At 41.1% G+C, this 25031-nt stretch overlaps 1 protein-coding gene across 1 annotated transcript in view; it reads left to right on the forward strand.

The window, feature by feature from the left end:
• The first annotated feature begins 2647 nt into the window (after positions 1-2647).
• The window catches only part of LOC119650836 (serine protease 7-like), a 34931-nt gene continuing 12547 nt past the window's right edge, over positions 2648-25031 (forward strand). The window contains exons 1-2 of the mRNA XM_038053977.1: positions 2648-2986; positions 3068-3442. Of these exons, the coding sequence (XP_037909905.1) occupies positions 2914-2986; positions 3068-3442 (448 nt within the window). The 5' untranslated portion in view covers positions 2648-2913. The remainder of the gene's footprint in view (positions 2987-3067; positions 3443-25031) is intronic.

A 25031-nucleotide genomic window follows, 5' to 3' on the forward strand; every position in this document is an offset into this window, starting at 1 on the left:
CTATGCGACCCCAGTGTGGTAGGCGATGCAGATGTCAGTTAACCCCTAGAAACTGAGTGCAGTCTACCGGAGGACAGCTCTGAGGGTATGCTTTGCCTTTAGGACTGTCTCAGATGATGCATGATTAATTATAATCTCACCCAGTTTCTCACGGGAAGAACCACCCGAGATGTACAAACTGCCTTCATCCAGATCGAGCAGGCGGCAATCGGGGCGAGATCTTGGGCTGCACATCAATGAAGGCAAGACAAAATATATGGTGGCAACGTCAGCACCGAAGACGAATCAACCAACAACATCAAACCGCACTGGTCAAACACAAAGACGAACAAGGATAAGGATACGAGAATACAACTTTGAGACCGTTGACAATTTCTCCTATCTAGGGTCGAAAATCACAACCGATAACAACTACGATGATGAAATCCGCGCACGGTTGTTGTCAGCCAACAGAGCTTATTTCTGCTTACAAAGACTGTTCCGCTCGAAACGTCTCACCATAGGGTCAAAGCTCTTACTGTACAAGACTATGATCTTGCCAGTCCTCATGTATTCCTCGGAAACTTGGGTTCTTAGCAAGAAAAATTTGTGGACCTCGGCGCAAAACCGGGATGCCTGGAGTTCCTTATTAAGGCAGGCCTAGACCGGATACCGGTTGTTGCGCCGTTGATGATGATGATGAGTTCAGGGAGGATATCTCCAATACCTGCACAGGTTTAAATTGGACACCTTTCCTGACTGTCCAAATTGCGACGGAATCCCAAGGAGCCAGAGCATGTATTCTTCCACTGTCCGAGATTTGTGGAAGAAAGAAAAAATTAAGAGGAGACTCTAGGAGAGGTGCTGGTACCAAAAAATCTAGTGCCGTGCACATCAAGAAAATTGGGATGCGGTCAACTGCATGATCGCATCTATCCAAAATAAACTGCGAAAGGCAAAGGAGAGCAGAAAAGCGCGGTTAGTGCGCCGCGTATAGAAGAAAGGTGACTAAGCTAAAGTGAGCTGACTCCGCCCCGTGATGTAATACCTCATGGTGATTTCGCGGGGCAGGGAGGGAGCTGGTGTGTCCAGACTAGTGTCTTTTGAAGATTTCCTCCTCCTGAAAGAAAAAAAAAGACAGACGGACGGACCGACATCGACTCGATTCTAATAAGGTTTTGTTTCACATAAAAGCTTAAAAATAATCACTGTCCGGTATAATTATTTCCCACACTGTATTAATCCTCTAACAGTGAATTAACTTTCACAGAAAAGATCACTTCTGTGTAAAGCAAATGTCATTAAGGCAGTTCCCGCTTCACTTGTAAGTATGCTGCACAAATTTCAACACTAAGTTAAAGTAAAAGTATGTATGTTGGTTATGTATACTCTCTTTTGTTCGAATAGTATTCTAGTATTCTCTATCCTGGATTTACAAGTCACTGCATAACAGCTGTTGCAACTATTCCCTTTTAAATCCTTCATCTCATCGGATGCAACACAAAATCAAATGAAAGTAGCGGAAGTATTAGTTGCCTTATTACAAAGAAAATTTTGTACTGATTCTGTGCATCATGAAGTCAAGAGCGATTTCTACGTATGTTGACGGTTCGGTGTTTCCCCGTTGATATAGCTCTATTTCTAGGCTTCACTGTACTATATAAATATTGCTAACAGAAACATAAACACAAACAGATACCACTTATATAGGCATCGCCTGGGTGTATCTTAAACCATATACATATGTACATACATATATACATACATGAAATGCTCATACTACTGTTCAGAAGTTCACAGCTCAGTTGTTAATTAAAGTGATCTTTGCTAGTAGCTTTCTAAAGTCACAAGCATATGACCCTTCCAACCTCCAACATCGCAAACTTCTTGACGTGTGCAAATTTATTTACGCAAATAACCAACTTAACCCTCATATGTATGTAGTTGGGACAAAGCTCTCAATTTCCCAACCTGTTTGTTTCTCAGTAGTAAAGATAACAAAAAATATTCAAAAAATGTAAACAAAATCAAGATACGTATGGGGCTGATTCAAAAGATCGTTCAAGGTCCTCATTCGAAAATTTCCGCTAAATTCATGATGCATGAAAGAAACGTCCAGGTTTTGCCAGACAACAAAGTAATTGTGAATTCCTTCAAAACGCTGTAGGTAGGGTCTTATTCTCACCCTCACTGTCTTAATTATTAATTAGGGCAGGTGCTCTCTTACCTGAATCGATATCAATGAAATTATATAAACATGTTATTCACATTCACCAAGTGCATTTCGAAAACATTTACATATTTCGGAACCTGTTATGCCCATGAATCCATAAGCATTAGATTAGGTGTTTTGCCAACACCTCATTTCGTACATCATTTCATAGATTTCAAGCGCGAGAAATGCATCCTCTAACCGATATTTTATTTGGATTCAGATGGCTTTTCCTCACTCCGGCGAAGATGGCATCCACTCATGAATACAATTGATTAAAATAAATGTCGCTTATCTGTTGACTCATTTAGAAGTGTTTCGGGCTTTTGTGAAAACCCATAGGAAAACAGTACAGAGATTTCAATAAAATACTGCGTAGAGAAATATTAAGTCAAAACTTGATTTCTAGTCAGTCTCATTTTGCGGATTAGATCAAGCTGAATCCATTCGAACAGACTAGTATATGTATGTTTGCAAGTGATGTGTGGGTGCCGAGCAGCGGTAACTTAAGACCGTCTTGCGGAAAGTCCCAGTCTCAGTTGATGAAATGGTCAAGTGGAGGCACCAGCGCACTTACAAAAAGCTAAAGCAAGTTCACGAAAGGCATTTGCCTCCACTGTTCCTCAAATAGAAACGTATTTCCCTGTCGGCTGAGGAATTCTAAAAGAGTGTCATTCTAAAAAAGTCAGTGATCGAGGTAAAAAGTGGACACATTTGGAATAATGAGAAGCGCCAATACGTTAGTGACCATCATCACACTGATGTCCCTTAGTGTTTGCTTAGTCAAATCTCAGAGTAAGTACTTCCAAGCATCTTCGGATCGAACAGATCAATCGCGGGTGTGTTGAACTGGAGAATACAAGTTCGTGTTTATAGCTCGATGTACCAACCCCAACCGTCGCAGTGGGTTCTGCACTTCAATTTACGACTGCCCCTCGCTTCTAGGGGTTATATCCCGAAAGCCCCTTCCTGAGTCAAACAGGCAATTTCTTCTGGCGTCACAGTGTACTGGCGGAACAGGTGCCCAACCTCACGTGTGCTGCAATGAGGACACTGGATTTTCAACATCAACGACTCCCAGAACAATTACGACAACTCGAAGTAGCAGAATATTTCCCAGTAATGGAAGAGGAAATGAGCTTCCTAGTCCACCGTCCTGTGGCAGGGAGACGACAGGAAACAAAATTTATGGTGGAAATGTAACTGAACTAGATGAGTTTCCATGGATGGCGCTTTTGATTTATAAAGCAGGTAAGCTTAGAATATTTTTCTTATCGGGCAACAGAACGATAATGGGAACACCACCATCATGGTACTTGTAAACCGCTTATTAAGTAAGTATATTTGGGTTTTCTTTTCTCGTTATGCTCAAGAACTGGGTGACAATATTAGAATCTTATACGTTCTTGTTAAACTTTTTGCAACCTGCATGTAAGGTAATGAGCAACCCAATGTAAAAAAGCCGGCTCGGTATCAACGAAAGTACTCAACTTATTGGTTTACAAAAATGTCAACTGGATATTTAGAAAAGATCCGTATTTATGCAGTGAATAGGAGAATGAGCCGTTCACGTAAGAAACTATCACGATCCTTCGCCGTTTTGAATCTGTTCTCATATTGCTAGTTTACTTTCAAACTATGAAAGTGTAACTTCTATCTATGTTTTGCCTAAGAATGACATTATCCACTTACCACCTAAATTAATTGAATCTTTTCGGGAAGCCGCGATATAGGAAGCACAATAAAAGCTCTTTAGACTTTTGCTGAGCGAATTTTCCAAAATTAGTTTAATTTTTGTCTATATATACTTTCACGCCATCTTGTTCTTAATTTACTATTAATCTACAGATTATTCATCACTCCCCCATGAGCGTTAGGTATACATAAAGCTGGCCATGATCCTGATCCTTTCACTTCCCTAAATACCTGTTTTTACTCAGAATTAAAACAAACTGGCATGTTCTAAACACACTCCCGCATGAAGATACTTTCTTATCAGAGATGCATTTATACAAAATTCTCTTCGGAATGAATGAATGAGTGAATTTTTTTCCCTGGTTCTTTGTCCTGCGGGACTAATTTCCCGAAAAACGTTTGAATTTACTTAATTATAACCATTTTGAAATACGCAATAAGGAAAATGGTTTGCGCTGTCTGACACCAGGAACAGTTGAAAAAATCAAAATGTTAATGACTAATAGCCAACGTACAAATCATTCCAAATCTGTGAAATTTCTCATATTTTAAAAATAAAATAGAAATCGTTTATTCCGGGAACTCTACTTCTTCAGAGATGAAACTTGAAAATCAAGTTAATGTGTGCCTTTTTGTTTTGCCCTGTTTGTCCGTCGTGTAAAATTTACTTGAAAATTATTGAGCTAACTATGACCAGGTTTGATGGATACACTACGAGTATGAATACTGGAATCCTTCACATGAGTAGAATGACATGGTTACATACTTAATTTGCAACAAAAACCATATTTATTTGAAAATATAGACATGGAAGTATGAGATGAAAATACCGGGCGGAACTTTTCGGAATTAACATTAAATTTCGTAGAGTAAAGATACAGTGTGTCAAGAAAGTATTCGTCTGCTTACCTTTTCCCTGACTAACTTTTTTTCATAACTAAATAAACAAGTCGGGAAGCCGGCCGCTTCAGTTTTGAAAGGTTTTGTGTATTTCTTTTATAAAGAGATTGCATTTGTCCCATAGTATGTAGCATGTAATATATGCATATATTATGTGAGAATATCCACTTTTCAGTGATATTGACATTCAAAGTCTTGAATTTGCACAGAAGCGACAGCTTTGACCTATTATAACTTTGTTAGTAATAGCGCGATTTTCACCAAATTGGGTACGATCATGCTCTATGCCTATATCGTTGCAAAATTTCGTGATTCTACGAGGAACTTAAAGGGGCTTTTCCTGACAATTACTAAAAATTATAGTAATGTGCTATTATTGACTTTTTTTGAGCAGGTATCGGTATGGAGGGTATTTCTTTTTGACTTTTTTCAAAGTTTTTGGTTTAGTACTTCCTGAGAGCGGGTCCGTTAAAAAAATGATCACTTTCAACCCCCCGCACTTCCCACCTTTCCAACAAATGTCAAAACGAAGACCGGCTTCGAAAAGCACTAATTATTCCGAATTCAATCAAATTTAGTCATTATGTTAGTCATATTTGAAATAATTTTTCAGAAGTTTTTGGAAAATTGAAGCTAAAAGTATGAGAGTTACAGGACGATATTCCACTGGAGATCGTAACTGGAGCTCTCAAACTGGGAAATATGTAGCAGCTCCAATTTTATCTGAAACCAAAAGCCTTTAGTTGCGGATCGCTAACTTATTTTGTAAGAATATGAACCTTAATGTAGCTTAAAATTGTCAAAGTCAGAAATTTTGCAGGTGGAAAAAAAAATATTTCAATTTTTTCCATTTTTGTTTTCTTTCCACTAATTACGCAAACAAGGCACTTTTTTATCCCAAATGTTGGTTCATGTTCTTGGTAATTTTGTAAAGAATCATACCTCCAAATTTCGTTATGATCGATCTATTGCTTTTTGAGCTAGAATTCCCGCAAATGTGAAAAATGTCGTTTTGAGAAAAATGCATTTGGAAAATTCCCTTTCGGATATGAATATGAACATTTATCATTCTTAACTACAAATACAATAAATCCAAATGCGCTTGTACAAGAAACTGACGCCAAGTACAGTATATATCTTTTATAATGATAATGTAATTCAAAGTCCTAAATTTGCACAGAACTGGCGGTTTTGACCTGTTATAACTTTGTTAGTAATAGTGCGATTTGCACCAAATTATGCTCTATTCTATAGCCTACATTGCTGTAGTTTCATGATTCTAGGATGAACTTAAGGGGAGCTTGCTGTCAATGACTAAAAATTATAGTAATATACTATTATTAACTTTGTTTGAATAGATATCGATATGGAAGGTATTTCGGAGCCCAGGCACTTAGGCAGATAGGGTTGGGTAGTTTCTGAGAATGGGTCCGTTCGGAAAGTACTAACCAAGACCTTTCATTTGATACCCCACACGACTATATTTGATGAAAAACAATTTACACCCTATTCGTTTTAGGAATGATTTGGTCCTAAATCCGCATCAACTTAATGCTTGACCGGACCAAATGGGAAGCAACTTACTCCCTCTTTCCTGGTCCACGGACCCCTCGCTTAGGGCTTGCACCCAAACTTCTCAAAAAAGTGAAGCGATGGCGGCTTTACGGTTTCTTACCGAATTATATAAAGGAGCAGTCAACATCTGCGAGCCGCTACGGTCACGCTGCTCTCAGGGCAGAGGTGAGGCAGCGTCTGACGATTTGCCTCTGCCCTGGTAAGAAACCGTAAAGCCGCCATCGCTTCACTTTTTTGAGAAATTTACACCCTCTTTAAATTCAACGTAGAAGGATGTAGCTCACTGTATGGTTGCGCGTTCATAGTTTTCACTTTTCCACCAAATTTAGTGTCTATCGCTGTAGCAATTTCTGAGAAAAATGAATCGGCAAAATCCATGTGAATGGACCAAGCTTGCTAAGAAAAAGGCGAAGAATAGAGCAAAAGTGCGAATTCGCCCAGAAGCAACTGTGATCTCCAGCGATGGAAGTTTATCCTACGCGGAGATACTGTAAAAGTCAAAGCTGACCCCGGCCTAAAACATCTAGGCTGAAATGTTAGCAAGATTCGAAGCACCCACAAGCGTGACCTATATTTGAGCTGAAAAACCAGCTTGGGAAAAACTGATGGCTTCCGAACTCAGGTTAAGAACTCACTTGGGGAGAATGTCACAGTACGGGCGCAAAAACATGAGGTCGATATATAGTGCAAGAATCTCGATGAAATGACATCCAAAGGAGAAATTTACACTGCCTTGATGGAACAGTTTAATTTGGAGGCCACAGACAAATGCAAACCGTCGCAGTTGGATATAATTCTGGCCAACGGAGGTTATGTAAAAACCTTTCAGAAAGGGGGGTCTACCTCAATCGTAGACCTAACTTTCGTAAGCCCTGCATTAGCACGTGGTATATACTGGTGCGTCAGCAAGGACTACACCCACAGCGATCTCCAGGCAATCTTCTTTGGCTATGGGTGGAGTCATCGGGCAGAAGACCATCATGCCCGAAACCGAGAAAGATGTCAGGCTGGTCTGCTAAAGCTCTGGAAGAGCAGACCTTCATATAGGTGTGGCTAGACCAACCCAATAAAGCAAGTACCCATGCGGAAAGAACTGTCCATGTGGCCCAATGTATCGCCAAAGCGTGTGGCGCGTCCATGCCGAGGAGGTGCTCATTCTCCAGTAAAAGACCAACCTACTGGTGGAATACTGAACTGGCCAGCCTTTGGTCAGCCTGTCACCGAGCCAGAAGAATGGCTTAGAGAGTGGTAGGCAGAATCGACCAAAGGCAAGAAGAGCGCGCAAACCCTCAAGCTTACCATCCAACGGAACAAGAGGCAATGCTGTATGGAGCTCTATTCGGAAGCGGACGTGAACTCGGGGGGAGCGCCTATAAAATCGTGATAGGGCGATTCAGAGGCCGATCATTTCCGCAGATCACGTGCACCCCGGGGTTATTCCCCTAGCAAGAAAATGGCATAGACAGCTTTCAGCGACCTCTGAATGTGACAGCAATACCGCCAGTCACAGTGACGAGCTGCTGGAAATCTGCGCTTGTATAGGAGATAACAAAGCCTCTCAGATCGACAGTGTGGGTTCCGTAAAGCCAGATCAACTATTGATACCATCAAAATAGTTACTGACTTGGCCGGAGATGCAATCCACGGAAAGGGCAGTACTAGCAAATATTGCGTGGTAGTGACCCAGGATGTGAGAAATGCATTCAATTCGGCCAATTGGAACCTGATACGGGAATCTCTGGCGAAAATTGTTATTCCCGCTTATCTTGCAGCTATTTACAAGAACGGAGGTTTTGGTATGACACAGATGACGGACCCCAGGAGTACGTTGTCCCTGCGGGTATCCCACAGGGCTCCGTACTGGGCACACTACTGTGGAACATCATGTACAACGATGTACTTAATTTCCCCACGGTGGTGGGCTACGTCGACGATATAGCGCTGGTTGTGGTCGCAAAGCACCTCGAAGATGCGAGGCGATCAGTGCTGTTAAGGATTGGCTAGAGATTCTGGTCTGACACTTGCGGAGGACAAAACGGAAGCGGTCCTCATCACCAAGCGCAGTAAAAGAAATTTTGCCCGTATTCAAATTGGAAATAATATCACCACTTCTAAGCCTGCCGTCAAATACTTGGGAGTAATGATAAACGGGAAGCTTAGCTATAAGCAACACGTGCAATATGCTTACGACAAAGCATCCACTGCAAGTGTGATCCTGGCAAGGACCACAGAACGTGGGAGGGCCACGGCATGCTTCCAGGTTGCTTATAGCTAGGGTACTATGTTCAATCCTGCTCTATGCAACTCCAGTTTAGGGAAGGCATTGCAGGCTAAATTTAACGCTAACAAACTGAGTTCAGTCTACAAAAGAACAGCCCTAAAGGTGTGTTCGGCATTCAGGACTGTCTCAGAGAAAGCAGCATTCGTCCTCTCTGGTATGATGCCCATTGACATATTGCCGGATAAGATGACGAATATATACAATCTGAAGTCTATCTCTGCTTTATTGCAGACGAAGAACGCCGAAAGGGAGAGATCTACAAATAGATGAAAAAAGTGTTAGGAACGCTCAGTTTTTCACGGGACATGGAAGATGTCGCCAGTACCTGTTCAAGTTTAAACTAGATAGCTCACCAGACTGTCCAAACTGTAATGGAGTCCCAGAGGACCCAAAGCAGGTTTTCTTCCACTGTTCAAGCTTCGTGGAGGAAAGGAAGGACCTAGAAGAGGTGCTCGTACCAGAAAATCTGGTGCGAAATGTTATGGGAAGCGATCAATTCCATGGTCGCATCTATCCAGAGTAAACTGCGAAAGCAAAAGGAGACTAGAAAAGCGCGGTTATATGCGCCGCGTAAAGACGAAAGGGGACTAAGCTAAAATAAGCTGACTCTGCCCCGTGATGTAATATCGTATGGTGGTTCAACAGGGTTTGGGAGGATTCGGGGGTGGTTTTAGTGGGTAAGAATCCCACACGCTGGCCTATCCAGACCAGTGTCTTTTGAAGATTTCCACCTCCTCAAAAAAAAGGCAGACAGACAGGCAGGCGGAGAGACAGACAGATAGACGGACAGACAGAGACACAGAGGTTTTAGACAAAACCTTAAAAAAAATGTGAAAAGGAATTGGCCATTGTCGGTGAAGAAACATGATTCCAAGCTTTTGAAAGTAGAGCGAGTCGGGAAACCGGAAGCTGGACGCTTCAGGTATGAAAGGTTTTGTACATTTTTTTATGAAGCGATTTGAGTGTGGATCTGTCGCATTAGAACCCAGCACGTAATTTATCCATATATTATATAAGAATATTCACTTTCGCATGATATTTATATTCAAAGTCTTAAATCTACACAGAAACGGCAATTTTGACATGTTATAACTTTGTTAGTAATAGTTCCATTTCCACCAAACTCGGCAGGATCATGGTTCATAGGATGAACTTAAGGGTGATTTGCAACCAGTTACTATAATAAAAATCATTTTGACAGGACGTGGCAACCACGTAATTTTTAAAGTTTTGTGTGAAACAAAACCTTATTAGAATCGACTCGATGTCTGTCTGTCCGTCTGTCTGTCACAGCAGATTTATTCGGAAACGGCTGGACCGATTGTCACGAAAATTAGTAAGTGTGTGTGATCTGTTGTTCCCTTTACATGCAACATATGGCGCCATTTTGTGTTTAAGGGGGGGCTCCCCATACATGTGAATGGAGGGTGCAAAATTTCTTTTTATCAAATGTGGGCATGTGGGGTATCAAATTAAGGAGCTCAATTAGTACTTTTCGAAACTGGTTCCATATATGATATTAGGTGAAACATAGGGGAGTAAGGGTTCAAAATGTGACCACCAAAAAGTGAAACAGGTCTCGTTCTCAGAACCTATCCAACCAAAAAATTTGAAAAAAGTCACAGTACTGCATCTCTGTGAAATCTAGACCTCTAAATATATCCCGTTCCGATATCTGCACAAATAAAGTTAATAATAGTATATTTCCACATTTTAGAAATTTACCCGGCAACCCCCGTTATGTTCATCCCAGAATTATAAAATTTGGCATGGGTATAACGAAGACCATAATGCACAAGTTGGTAAAATTTGAAGAAAATCAAACTATTATTAACAAAGTTGTAGGGTGTGAAACTTGGCCATTTCTTGTGAATTTTGTGCACTCTACAACCTGCATGACGTCATCATTACATATCAATTCATCTTATGAATGGGGTCGCAAAGAATTATTTTGTTTTAGTTTTTTAGTCACAATTACTTCAAACAGAGATGTATGTATGTAGGTATACAGTATATGGGTGCTAATGAAGTTTGGGGGTAGTATCTAATTCAGATATTTGTACATTAAACCAGCGGTATTTAATACACGTATTGTATATGTATATATGAACGCCTTTGTGCACAAAGTAATCGGAAATATGGGTACGATCAATTTATATACGTGCATATATATGTACAGTATTCGGAAATAGGCAGTTTGTTTGTTTAGGGTGAGCGTAATATCTATGGCTGTAATATGTACGTATGTCTCGTAGTTTGGAAAAATATGAAGGATTATGTTGGATTTGAAGCTATATACGAATAGAAAAATGTGCGTTGAAATTTCTTACATAAGATGAACAAAAAAACCTTTATACCCGAAGCGCGAGCTTCCGGTATTCCGACTTGTTTTCAGATGTTTTGGTTGAATAGTTTCTGAGAATGGGTGCGTTAAACACCTTTCCAGCAAATGTCAAAACTAAGACCGGCTTCGGAAAGTACTAACCGAGACTTTTCATTTGATACCCCACATGACTATATTTGGCGAAAAAAAAAAATTATACCCTTAAATTCGACGTGGAAGGATGTAACTTACTGTATGCGCGAGCGTTCATAATTTCCACCCTTCCACCAAATTTGATGTTAATCGTCTTAAATATAATAATAATAATTTTTCAGGAACATCTTTTTGGTGGATGTCTTTTCATGATTTGAAGTTTTCTAAAATATGTTTTGAGTGACTATTATGCCCTGATCCTTTGGTTGGAGAACTGTCGTAGTATTTGGAAGAAGAAAGAGTAGTTTTATTGCTTTTAAATCCAACAGCAATAAAATTTTCTTTTTTTGCTGAATAAGTTTGCCATCGCGCAATAATTTTTGGGTTGTTATCATATTCAACTGGTAGCGATTTAACATTTTTAAAACATCGAGGCCGTTTAACTTTGCCAATAACCACAAGTTTAATTTTTTTTGTTCCAGTCATATTTGCTACTACAAGAACAGTCAATCTTTGGAAAGTTTACCTTCAATACATTTTTCTTCTTTAAATTTCATTGTTTTATCTGGCATCATTCTAAAAAATAAACCGTCATCTGTATTGAAAATTACTTCATTTTTATATCCTTTTCTTAAATTTGGCCATACTGTGGTTATCCAATTTTTAGAGATCCCTTCCAGTGGATCTGCTGCTTCCCCACTTATTTTATTGTACCAAACACCACCCAAATTCAAGATATCTAACAAAGTCGGCCGCTTTTGCTTGTAATATAGGGCCACTGATGGGAAGTAAGTAAACATCGTCTAATCTAGATTGATTGCAATCCCTAACCTTTTTTAATTTTACCGAAGTCGAATTGTTCTCATATACACTCTGTATTTTATGGCGGTCCTTCCAAATTGTGGAAATGGTTGAATGTGCCACCTAAAAAATGAGATACCATGTATGCGAATTTGTACGTACCACATTTTTATTTAAAACTTACGTTAAATTCATTGGCAATACTGGCATTCTCTCTCTTGCTTCTAAACGCGAAATGATTGCTACTTTTTCAGCGATTATAGCTGCATTTCTTCTCGCCGTGTCGACCTCGTTTTGGCTGTTTCAAATTAAGTGAAACTGAATTTTACTCCAGGAAAAGTATCAGTTCACCTGATTTATACTAGAAACAGCTTCCCCCAAGGCCGTGACTAGCACTCACTCCACAGTCCGCAGGAACACGGTGCAGAGTAACAAAATGACCAGGAGATCCGTCCGAATGGTAGACCTCATCTGACGATTCCAGCAGCGACTAAAACGCTCACGTTCACGATATTTTCACTTTTTTCATTCTCTTTCATTATTTGAGTATTTTGAACTAACAAACGATAATTTTTTTACTTCAAACACGTTTTTCAACGGCTTCTCCTGATTTGATTATTAGAAAATAATCTTAATTACTCTCTTTTCTTAAAACATCAACCCCAATCAAAACAAAAGTTTCACTCTTCAAAATACCCATCGAAATGAAGAAAATTGGTGCCAAAATAACCACTGTACACAACACTGAATTGATTGCGTAAGTTCTGACGCGCTGGCTTTTTATAACTCGGTAGTTCCCCTAATTTGATGATTCCTTAGCGTTTACTTACTGTGCTCAAGAGTCCGTCGTTATAGGATTCAAATTCAGCCAATTCGTCGCTGAATTTTTCGTCGCCATAAAAGGTTGGTCGTAATGTCCGATGTTGTTATAAACGGTAAATCACACATACAAAACTACTCTTTCTGGCCGATATATCGTTACATCCGATGCCGTTACTTACATAACGCTGGTAGACTTCGTAAGGACATAAAGCGTGGGGCGGATGACTCTAAGCCTGTACCCGATAATCGTTAGCTCCTACCCCTATAAACTCTAAAGGACCATGAATTCCGTTTTGAAATTTCTGGAGCGTATTCTGGGATAGCTAGGCTAACTATCTACCGCAATAAAAAAATCGATTCTGAAAACCTGCCAATGTGGCTTCCCCTTTAAAGCGATAGATTTCAAGCGTTTTAAGTTAATAATTGAGGAAAACGAAGAAACAACTGTGGAAGAGCGAAAAATTGTGAATAATTTATTTAGACAAGGTTGTACATTCAAAGAAATAAGTGAAAGTGCTAACAGGCCAGCTACAGCTATTAAAAGCATTGTCTACAGGTATCTGAAAACAGGAAAGTGCGAAAATGCCCAAAGATCTGGCGACCACAAAAATTAACTGGAAGTGTAAAACGACAAATAGTGGAAAAAATTTTAAAAATCCTAGGCAAATTGCGCCAAAAATAGCTGCTGAATGAAGGAAGAGGTAGGGCAAATCGTATCGGTTTAAACTGTATGGAATATTCTTACTGAGGCTGGAAATCACGGGCGTACAGCTCCCAGTAAACCGCACATCAACAAAATTAACAAGAAACAAGTCGGAATACCGGAAGCTCGCGCTTCGGGTATAAAGGTTTTGTGTTCATCTTATGTAAGAAACTTAAACGCACATTTTTCTATCCCTATATAGCTACAAATCCAACATATTCCTTCATCATTCATTCATTCATTCATTCTCTTCCAAACTACAAGGTATACGTGCATATTACAGCCATAGATATTATCCTCATCTTAAAACTGCCTATTTCCGAATACTATACACCTATATAAATTGATCGTATCCATATTTCCGATTTACTTCGTGCACAAAAAATCTGAAAAAAATCGGGAGATCCGCACTACATGGTGCCTGGGCTCCAAAATACCTTCCATACTGATATCTGTACAAATAAAGTTAATAATAGTATATTACTATAATTTTTAGTAATTGGCTGCAAAACCCCCGTTAAGTTCATGCCGACATCACGAAATTTCGTAACAATATAGGGTATAACATACGGCATGATCTTACCAAGTTTTGTGGAAATCGCACTATTACTAACAAAGTTATAATACGTCAAAATTGTCTTTGCAAATTCAAGACAATGAATGTCAATATCATCCGAAAGTGGATATTCTCACATAATATTATATATGCACATATTACGTGCTACGTACTAAGAAAGACACAAAGCCTTTCGTGCCTGAAGCGTCCAGCTTCCGGTTTCTCGACTTGTTGTATTTATTTTTCCATTTCCACGTAGCCCGTAATGTATATGCATTTGGCATATCAGACTTTAGTGTGATATTGATATTTAGTACTTTGGGTTGCAGTATATTTACACGGTAAAGACAACTTTGAACTACTGTAACATTGTTAGTAATAGTACAGTTTTGACTAAAGTTGGGTATAACGTGCTCACACTATAATCTATATTGTTGCAACCCCTATAACCCTAGGATAAACATAAGAGGGTTTTTAGTCAATTTCCCCAAAAATATAGTAATATACTATTATTAACTTAATTTGAGCAGATGTCGATATGGAAAGTATTTTGAGGCCTGGATTTTGTGGTTGAGTAGTCTCTGAGAATAGATCCGTTAAAGAAATCACCAAGGAATGTCAAAACTAAGACTGGTATAGAGAAGTACTAATACCAAACATGACTACATTCGATGGACGAAAATTTTACACCCGCCTCTCGCATAATCTCAACGTAGAGAGATGTTAGCCAGTGCATGTCGGGGCGTTCACACTTTCCACCTTTTCATCAAATTTCGTGTCAATCGGTATAGCCGTTTCTGAGAAAAGTGAGTGTGACAGACAGACAGACATTCAACCGATTTTAATAAGGTTTTGTTTTGCAAACAAAACCTTAAAAATGGAATTATTGTTTGCTTCTCAACGACGCGTGGTACTTGACTGTTTATATGAAGTAATTCCCCAAAAATAAAGAGTCATGAATTTCGTGACACTACACCGCACGTCGGACATATGCATATATTATATGAGAATATGCACTTTCGGATGATATTGACATTCATATTCTTGAATTTGCAAACAAGCAACAACTTTGATGTATTACAACTTTGTTAGTAATAGTGCCATTTAAACCAAACTTGATGCGATCATGCTCTATGTTATACCCTATATTGTTACGAAACTGCTTGGTGCTAGCATGAACCTAAGTGTGGTTTTGCAGCCAATTACTAAAAATTATAGTAATATACTATTATTAGTAGTAGGGAAGGAGCCCGTATTCAGGCGATACGTTGGCTCCCGTAGCTTACACGAAAAAACAAATGATAACAGACTGCGGATTATTCAATTAGCAGGGTCACACGAAATGGTTGTTGGAAGTACCTGGTTTGCGCGGAAAGCGGTCCACAAACATACGTGGCCCTCTCCAGACGGGACCACTTTCAACCAAATTGACCACGTGTTGATCGAACGCCGCCACCTCTCAGCCTTGATGAATATCAGAACATATAGGGGGGCCAATATAGACTCCGATCACTATCTCGTTGGCATGGTGCTCCGAGTTAGAATAACAATACCACCTAGAATCCCCTCTGACAATCAGGTGAGAGAGAATACTGAAGCCATTCACAACACAACCCTCCGCGACACCTATAAGAGGAAAATGGATGCCGCAATAAGTGCAGTCAACAGAGGACCTGGAGATGAAGCATCAACAAATGATTTTCACAATCACCTGAAGAACGTTATCATGGATACGGCCACAAACATACTTGGCCCCAGCCGCAAAAGGAGTCGGAACGGCTGGTTTGACGATGAATGTAAGCTAGCAACGGAATGGAAGAATACTGCATACCGAGTAATGTTGCATTTTCAAAGAACGGGGGCACGCGCAGAGACTTATCACGAACTCCGTCGAGCGGAGAAACGACTTCACAGACGAAAACAGGAAGCCTGGGAGAACCAACAAGTCTGTGAACTAGAAAAGTACAGGGAGCAACCGCACCAGGCGCGCAAGTTTTACCAACAAGTCAGCAGGATGAAGCCTTATACACCTCTATGCTCATCCTGCCAAGACAAAGAGGGAAATCTGATTTCCGACAGAATGGGCATATTGGAGCGATGGGTTGAGTACTTTAACAAGCTACCGAACAACCAGAACATCGGCGAGTTGGAGGTACCGCCAACTGAAGACGACGGAAAAATACTGCCACCACCAGGTTTAGGAGGAACAGTCCGTGCAATTCAACGGTTAAAAAATCATAAGTCGCCAGGAGCCAATGGAATCACAGCCGAATTGGTTAAATATGGAGGCGACCAATTACACCAAGTGGTTCATCAACTTGTGCTCAAGGTAAGGGACAGCGAGTCAACGCCTGACGATTGGCAACGAGTCATTATCTGCCTTATACATAAAAAGGGAGATATCACACAGCGCAGGAATTATAGAGGTATCACGTTACTGAATACCATCTATAAGATATTCTCCACTATCTTGCTAGGCCGGATAGCCCCATACGCTCAGAACATCATTGGCCCATACCAAAGAGGCTTCACTCCAGGCAAATCAGCAACAGATCAGATTTTCTCTCTACGGCAAGCGATGGAAAAACTGTTGGAATATGGACAACATTTGAACCATCTGTTCATCGACTTTAAAGTCGCCTATGATAGCATAGCCAGGGTAAAACTGTACACGGCCATGAAACAATTCGGTATCCCAACGAAATTAATAAGACTGACTAGGCTGACCCTGACCAATGTCCGAGGCCAGATAAAAGCAGCAGGATCACTCTCAAGACCATTCGACATCAACAACGGTCTACGACAAGGGGATGCGCTATCATGCGTCCTCTTTAACCTGGCCGTCGAGAAAGTGATCCGTGATGCTGAGGTAAATGCAAGAGGTACGATCCTCTTCAAGTCCACCCAACTACTGGCCTATGCTGACGATGTCGACATCATGGGAAGAACCAGCCGAGACGTGCAAACAGCCTTCATCCAGATCGAGCAGGCGGCGCGAGATCTTGGGCTGCACATCAATGAAGGCAAGACAAAATATATGGTGGCACCGTCAGCACCGAAGACGAATCAACCAACAACATCAAACCGCACTGGTCAAACGGGAAGAATAAGGATAGGGGAATACAACTTTGAGACCGCTGATAATTTCTCCTATCTAAGGTCGAAAATCACAACGGATAACAGCTACGATGATGAAATCTGCGCACGGTTGTTGTCAGCCAACAGAGCCTATTTCAGCTTACGAAGACTGTTCCGCGCGAAACATCTCACCATACGATCAAAAGTATTACTGTACAAGACTATGAGGACTGGCAAGATGTCCTCATGTATTCCTCGGAAACTTGCGTTCTTAACAAAAAGAATTGCGAACTCTTGGCCGCGTTCGAGGGAAGAATCCTCAGACAAATTTCTGGCCCCCTACATGAGGATGGACGATTCCGTAACCTACATAACGACGAAATCCATGAGTGATAGCATGACCGTCCGGTTGTGGATAAAATCCGGCTCAATTGGTTACGGTGGGCGGATCACTTAATCCGTATGGATGAGGATGATCCCACCCGGAAAGTCTATAAGGGCAATATCTATGTTAGAAAAAGAAGACGAGGCAGACCCTGCCTAAGATAGAGCGATGGCGTAGGTCAGGACGCCAGACAGCTTTTAGGGATATCGAATTGGTGGACCTCGGCGCAAAACCGGGATGTCTGGAGTTCCTTATTAAGGCAGGCCTGGACCGGATACCGGTTGTTGCGCTATTGATGATGATGATGACTATTATTCACTTTATTTGTACAGATATCCGTATGGAAGGTATTTCGTAGCCCAGTTACCATATAGTGGCAGCATCCTGATTTTTTAAGATTTTTCGGTTGGGTAGTTTCTGAGAATGGCCCAGTTAAAGGAATGATCACTTTCAATCCCCCGCACTCTCTACCTTTCAAAACTAACGCCGGCTTCGAAAAGTACTACTATATTTTGTAAGAAAAAAAGTACACAAAACCTTAAAAAGCAGTCGGGACCAGTCCAACAAACGAAATTGAAAGTTCAGAAGGGCCCAAAGTGTCCAAAGTAGGAACGTCGGCTAGTGAAGCGAAACTGAAAGAAAATAAGAGCGGTGGTTGGACTAAGGTCGCGAACAAGAAAAGAGACAAGAAACCAAAGATGCGAATTCACCCGGAGACAATTGTAATCTCCAGCAGAGGACATCTAACGTATGCGGAAATACTGAAGAAGGTGAAATCTGACCCCGACCTAAAACACGTAGGCGGAAATGTCAGCAAAATTGCGAGGACCCAGAATGGGGATGTCATGTTTGAGCTGAAAAGATCCAGCGTGAGAAAAGCTGACGGCTTTCGTAATCAAGTTTTAAACTCACTTAGGGAGAATTTCGGTGTTCGTTCCCAAAAACATGAGATCTATATCCAGTGCAAGGATCTCGATGAGGTAACCTTCAGAGACGAGATCTGCACTGCTTTGAAGCAACAGTTGGAGGATCTACCGTGTGTCTAAGAAACATATGTGGTGCTCAAACGGCCACAATGGGACTGGCAGTAAAATCAGCGCAAAAGCTGTTGACCGTGGGTGCGATTCGAATTGGATGAGTTATTTGCCGGCTAACGGAACAGATCTCTTAAAAGAGGTGCTTCAAATGCCTAATGTTTACACACTTCGCGAAGGCATGCACTAGCGGCATATTAGTGAACCGTACAGAAATCTCTACTGTGGTATATGGGTCACAGATTCGACTGGTGGACCGGCGATATGAGTGTGTGGTCGTCAAGCCATACAATATAGCATGCATAAGGCGGCTAGTGGCTTTGTGTGGGCAAAAATAAGCGGTATATTCGTACACAGCTGCTACGCTCCACCGAGCCTCACACTTCCTGAGTTTGAAGACCTGTTAGACGATCTTGTTCACGACGCAAGGGGACGAGGTCCAAAGTTGACAGCCGACTTTAATTGTGGGCTATCGAGTGGGGCAGCAAAGAGATTAACGCAAAGGGGCGGTGCTTATTAGAAGCATTCGCTCAGTTAGATGCAGTTCTGGCCAACGAAGGCGATGTAAACACTTATCGGAAAGGCGGAACTGGTTCAATTGTAGATCTGACTTTTGTCAGCCCTGCGTTAGCACGTGACATGTCCTGGCAAGTTAGCGAGCGCTTCCCGTACAGCGACCACCAGCAATCTTTGAACTAAGGACGGAGACACAAAGCAGGATAGACGCACGCCGTCAAATGTACACCAGATATGTTCGCGGAGCTGTTCCAAACGCGCATGTCCGAGGGTATCTTTCCAACGCCGTGGAAGCGGCAAAAGCTGATGCTGTTGCTTAAGGCTGGGAAACCACCAGGGGAACCTTCCTCCTATAGACCCATATGTTTTCTAGACACTATGGGGAAAATGTTGGAGCGGGTTATTTATAATAGACTACTCCCAGTCGTCGAGAGCCAAAGGGCCTTTCAGATAGGCAGTATGGGTTCCGTGAAGCCAGATCAACCATTGATGCCATCACAATGGTTACTGGCTTGCCCGAAAATGCAATCCACGGAAGGGGTTCTACCAGCAAAGACTGAGATGCGATCAATTCCATGATAGTAACCCAGGAGAAACTGCGAAAAGCCGAAGAAGTGAGGACGGCGCGGTTACGAACCCCGCGGGAAGACGGAATTAGACCTAGCTAAAGTAAGCTGACTTCGTCCCGTGATGTAATACCTAAAGGTAGTTCCACGGGGTAGGGCGGGGGGGGAGTTGTTGGTGGTTTCAGTCGGTGAAAATCTCACACTCTGGTGTGCCCAGGCCAGAGTATTTTGAAGATTTCCACCTCCTTAAAAAAAAAAAGACAGACAATTAGACAGACAGACAGATAGACAGACAGATAGACAGACAGATAGACAGACAGATAGACAGACAGATAGACAGACAGATAGACAGACAGGCATTGAACCGATTTTAATAAGGTTTTGTTTGCAAAACACGACAACTGGTTACCAGGTACACACGTGTGTATTATATTAATGACTACCCGCAAGCTTTGTTAACACATCTAATCCATACACATGATATTTGGCACTGATATGCAAATAACTAAAAAAGGCAAGAAAAGGAAACTAAAAGTCCCCTTGGGCTCCGGTGCTCATACAGGGTGCGGCAGCATAACTTCCTTTCTTGAAATGCGCGCCACTCAGTTAGTTGATGTCATAGCGGAGCACTAGTGGTCTCGTTCAAGAGGGGATGCTGTAAAGTTTTGTCCCGGCACGGTTCAGTCGCCATCATGCGTTGGAATAGTGAGGAGCGTGCCTTTGCCGTTGAGGTTTACTTTTCAAGCGGATGTTCGGTTATTGCAACACAGCGTGCATTTCGGAATCGCTTTAATTTAGCCCCGTTGGCTCCCGTCCCAGACCGCAAATCAATTGTTACATGGGTCACCCCATTCAGACAAACTGCAAGTGTGACAAAAGGAACAACTGGAGTCCCTCGGCCCGTTAGATCACCTGAGAACATTGAAGCAGTAAGAGCGTCAATGTTGCGATCGCCACGGCGTTCTGCGCGCAAACACGCATCTGCCCTTGGACTATCCGATCGTTCTGTGAGAAGAATTCTTCGTGATGATCTTCATTTTCATCCCTATAAGATGACGATAGTACGGGAACTTTCAGAACGTGCCTTCGGATGAACGCGTGTGAGCTTCTTTTTGATGTCGTTCCCGAGGGTGCTATTGTTTTTTTTAGCGATGAAGCCCATTTTCATTTGTGTGGGTCGGTTAACAAACAAAACATGCGCTACTGGGCTGACACCAACCCTCGAGAATTGTATCAAAAGCCTTTGTATTCACCCAAAGTCACAGTGTGGTGCGCAATTTCCTCAGCTGGAATTATTGGTCCCTGGTTTTTTAAGGAAAATGAGGTTACAGTGACAGTGAATTCGGACCGGTATGTAAACACGCTACAGAATTTTTTTTCCCACGGCTAGAAAATTTGGATATGGGGGACACTTGGTTCCAACAAGACGGTACAACAGCATACACTTCCAGAGCATCGATGGCTGTTTTGAGGGAACACTTTCCAGAGCGCCTTATCTCAATTAGAGGCGATTTGGAATGGCCGGCACGCTCTCCCGATCTGTCCCCTTGTGATTTTTTTCTATGGGGTTTTTTGAAATCCCGTGTTTATGTGAACCGTCCAAGAACCCTACAAGATTTGAAGACCAACATCCAAGAAGAAATTGCCAACATAACACCTGCTATGCTAACAAGAGTCATGACAAACGCCAGAAATCGGTTTACGCAATATATGGAGAATGGGGGACGTCTCCTAACAGATTTGATCTTCAAAACAATGTAAATAAAAACTTTAGACATGTACTTACATTATAAAAAATAAATAAATATTTTCCGATGCATACAATAGTTTTTATTGAGTTTCGAAGAAAGGAAGTTATGCTGCCGCACCCTGTTCACTTATATTATTATGACGTCTTACGGTGCCATAAATTTACCTGAAACTTTGTTAATAATAATCGGATTGCTTTTAAACTTGTCAGAATTATGTGCCATATTATTGCCTATGCTGATGTCAAATTTTCTGGGATGAACTTTCAATTTCAAAAACACAGTAATATACTATTACTAACTTTATTTATGTAGATATCGGAATAGAATGTATTTTTAGGTCTAGGTTTCAAATAGTTGCATCACTGTGATTTTTTTTCAGATTTTTCGGTTTGGTAAGTTCTGACAACGAGACTTTACTTTTTGGGACACACGTTTTCAGCCCTATCTCCCCAATGTTTCACCCATCAGAAATAAAATAAGAGGTTTTGGAAAGTACTAATCAACGCCTAAATTTGACACCGTACATGCCCATATTCGGCAATAACAAAATTTCACCCCTCTTTTGCATGTATTGGGAGCCCCCCTTCGAAGTCAACACAAAATGGCGCCACTCGCCGCATGTAAAGTGGCACACATCTTCCTACCAAACTTCGTGACAATGGGTCCAGCGGTTTCGCAGTAAATCGGGTGTGACAGACAGACGGACGCACATACAGATATTGAAACGATTTTAATAAAGTTTTGTTTTACACAAAACTAGTAACTAACCACCAACCGTATTTCTTGAAATTTATTCGAAAAGGATAGATTACTTTTTGGACATAAACTTCTCAGGTCACGCAAAGGTGAAGAGGAAAAAAATTGTTTAAGGTTAATTACTTAATTAATTAATTAATTTTAATACCAATTTAATAGTAGAACCAGTGAAGGACAGAGTTTTGGATTACGACTTTCTATATACAGTGGCAACTGAAATTGAAATGAAATGAAATTTTAACGCTCTGAACTTTGACTTTCAGAATAATAGAAAATGATTCATTTGAAAATGTTTATACTACTGATTCTAATAATGGTGAAGTTCCAGTGACACAATTAACAAATTAGATCGGTGTCAGCGTCTGTCTTATTATTCCAAAAAATAATTCATGTTGGAAGCTTAGCGGTTGATCCGTTGAGATGTTCGTTGCCGGTACATTGAAACCCAACTGATTTGGTGCTCGGACAATGTGCAACTTATAACGAGTTGGATGCTACCGAAAACCTCACCATTGCCACTGTAATCACTAATGCGGTAGATTCCCATTACTTGTCCGACAAAGTGTCATCACCTCGACAATCAGTTAGTTCATCATATTACAATGTAAGTCTTCAGTAGACTGAAGTCAATTGCTCATATAAATCCTTTTTCTCTTCTGTTTTGAAAATCACCGTTAATACGTTGCACTGTACTATTGAAAATATTTTGTCTGATACCGATTCTCAGAAGAGGATGACGCGGCCAACGGATGTGGCAAACATTAACGAGACACTGGATTCAAGTTAACTTTCGGCAGGCTTGCCAGAGTCAAAAGTTGCAAACGAGTATTTTGGGGCCCTACGTACCGTCACCGAAAAGCATTCGCATATTCTGTCATTCAATTATAAACTACTTACGAGAGCAAAAAGTTGTTGCTGCAACATCAGTCCGTCTTCGAGACGTGGTAGCAATTCTAGGTATGTATTACATCGTCTTCCAAATTATAGTGACTCTTCCTTCCTCTGTTCTCAAATAGTATGTCGGTTTGTCGACCTGTCTCTATCTGTCACACTCATTTCCTCAGAAATGGTTATCCCTATTGATTCGAAATTTAGTGGAACTGTAAATACATTTGCATGCAGTAGGCAACATTCTTCTACGTAGAGTTTGAGGGGGCGGGGGTTCAGCGCACAGCGACGGTACCAAATGAAATTAGCACTTTCCGAAGCCCATATTATTTCTGACATCGGTCATGGTCGTCAATGCACATGGTATCTAGGCGTCCAAATACTCCGTTACTATATCTGTTCAAATAAAATTAATAATATTATATTATTCCATTTTGGAAATGTTGCGGTAAGATAGGCTTTAATAGAAATCTTACTAGTATTAACAAAGTTATAGTAAGTAAAACTCGCGTCAAATCATTGCTTACTAAGAGACAAAATGTTTGTATCACATCGAATTGAATGTCGGGTATTCGACTTATAGACTACGAGCTATATATAAATGGACGCATCGTGTACCCAAATATTTTTACATAAAAAACCAACAGAACAGCGCTTCATACCTGAAGCGCTGTTCTGTTGGTTTCTCTCGGTTTCCCAACTTGTTTAAGCCTTTACTAATAATAATAATAATCGTTGGCGCAACAATCCAATTGGATCAGGGCCTTGACGTGTGTTAGAGCACTTCATTCAGGACCGTAACGGTACATTAAAGGATTATAGTACCCTATAGGAGGCAATGTGGTCGGCATACGTAACATAAAACCGCCAATTACAGGAGGATGAAACCAAGCAAGACTTAATAATATCTTATCTCCTTCCTTTACTACTCCCTCTTCACAGATTCCTTACGGTCTTACAATCTTATGCGTTTCGTTCATTAGGGTTTCAGTTACTCGAGTTTAACCCTTTTCCATACAGTCTTGTATAAAATAATTATATAAAGTAAGACGGATCATGCTATTAACATAGAATGCTGATCCCAAGCCCAGGTAACGGAGGAGGGTTTGAGGCAACGTACTCTGTACTATCCTCAGTAAAACAAAAATAAAATGCTGAGATCAGGAAAAGGAATAAATAGAGTATAGTTGAAGTTATTCCACTGCACTAAATCCTACCTGATCTTTCTTGGTCACAGGTCCCACGACAGGCCGACCAAGAAAATGCATACAATGTCGTTGCAAACATGATCATCGGATTGAGTCACAAACCTCGGAGAAATGCTAGGGCGTCCACCTTAGTCGACGTGGCAGGACGGGCCTCGGTCCTGTCGAGAAATGGGCAAGGGTTGTTGACGCATGGACGACGTCAGGACGTCAGCAAGTTAGTCCGAACAAAACGAACAAAACAAATACAACTGGAAAGAACGAAGAACTCGATGATCGACTGATGAAGCTGACCATTATATTAGCTGATCGCACTATTCACTTCTTCACCGCGTACCCACTACATACAGATCGATCTTGTGGACACCCATGACCTTGTACTTAGGAATACATGGTTCATCAAACGATTGTCTCGTCTTCCTACGTTTTATAGTGGCAACAGCAAAACGCAAGTCGACTATATTCTCGTAAAATGCCGACATTTTACCACTATCACTGATTGCCGTGATAAAACAACGTGAGGAACGCACCGGCTCGCCGCGCATTGAATGGTGGCGATTTGGTGAGAAGAAACACAAATACAAATTTCTCGACGATAAAACGCTTGCTGATTGGCAAATATATAAGAATGCCAACCGGGAAGCAAAGAAAGCAGTCGCTGTGACCGCTGTCACCGGACCATTACAAAAATCTATACGATCAACTGGACACTCGGGATGGCGACAGAGATCTGCTTCGATTTGCTAAAAGCCGTATTGAATGTAAACAGGATATCAAACACCTCTGTTGCGTTAATGACAAGAACGGTACTTTGCCTACCAACCGTCGAGCCGCAACGGATAGTTGGCGAGA

The sequence above is a fragment of the Hermetia illucens genome, chromosome 3, assembly GCF_905115235.1.
Source record: "Hermetia illucens chromosome 3, iHerIll2.2.curated.20191125, whole genome shotgun sequence".
Classification (NCBI taxonomy): Eukaryota; Metazoa; Arthropoda; class Insecta; order Diptera; family Stratiomyidae; genus Hermetia; species Hermetia illucens.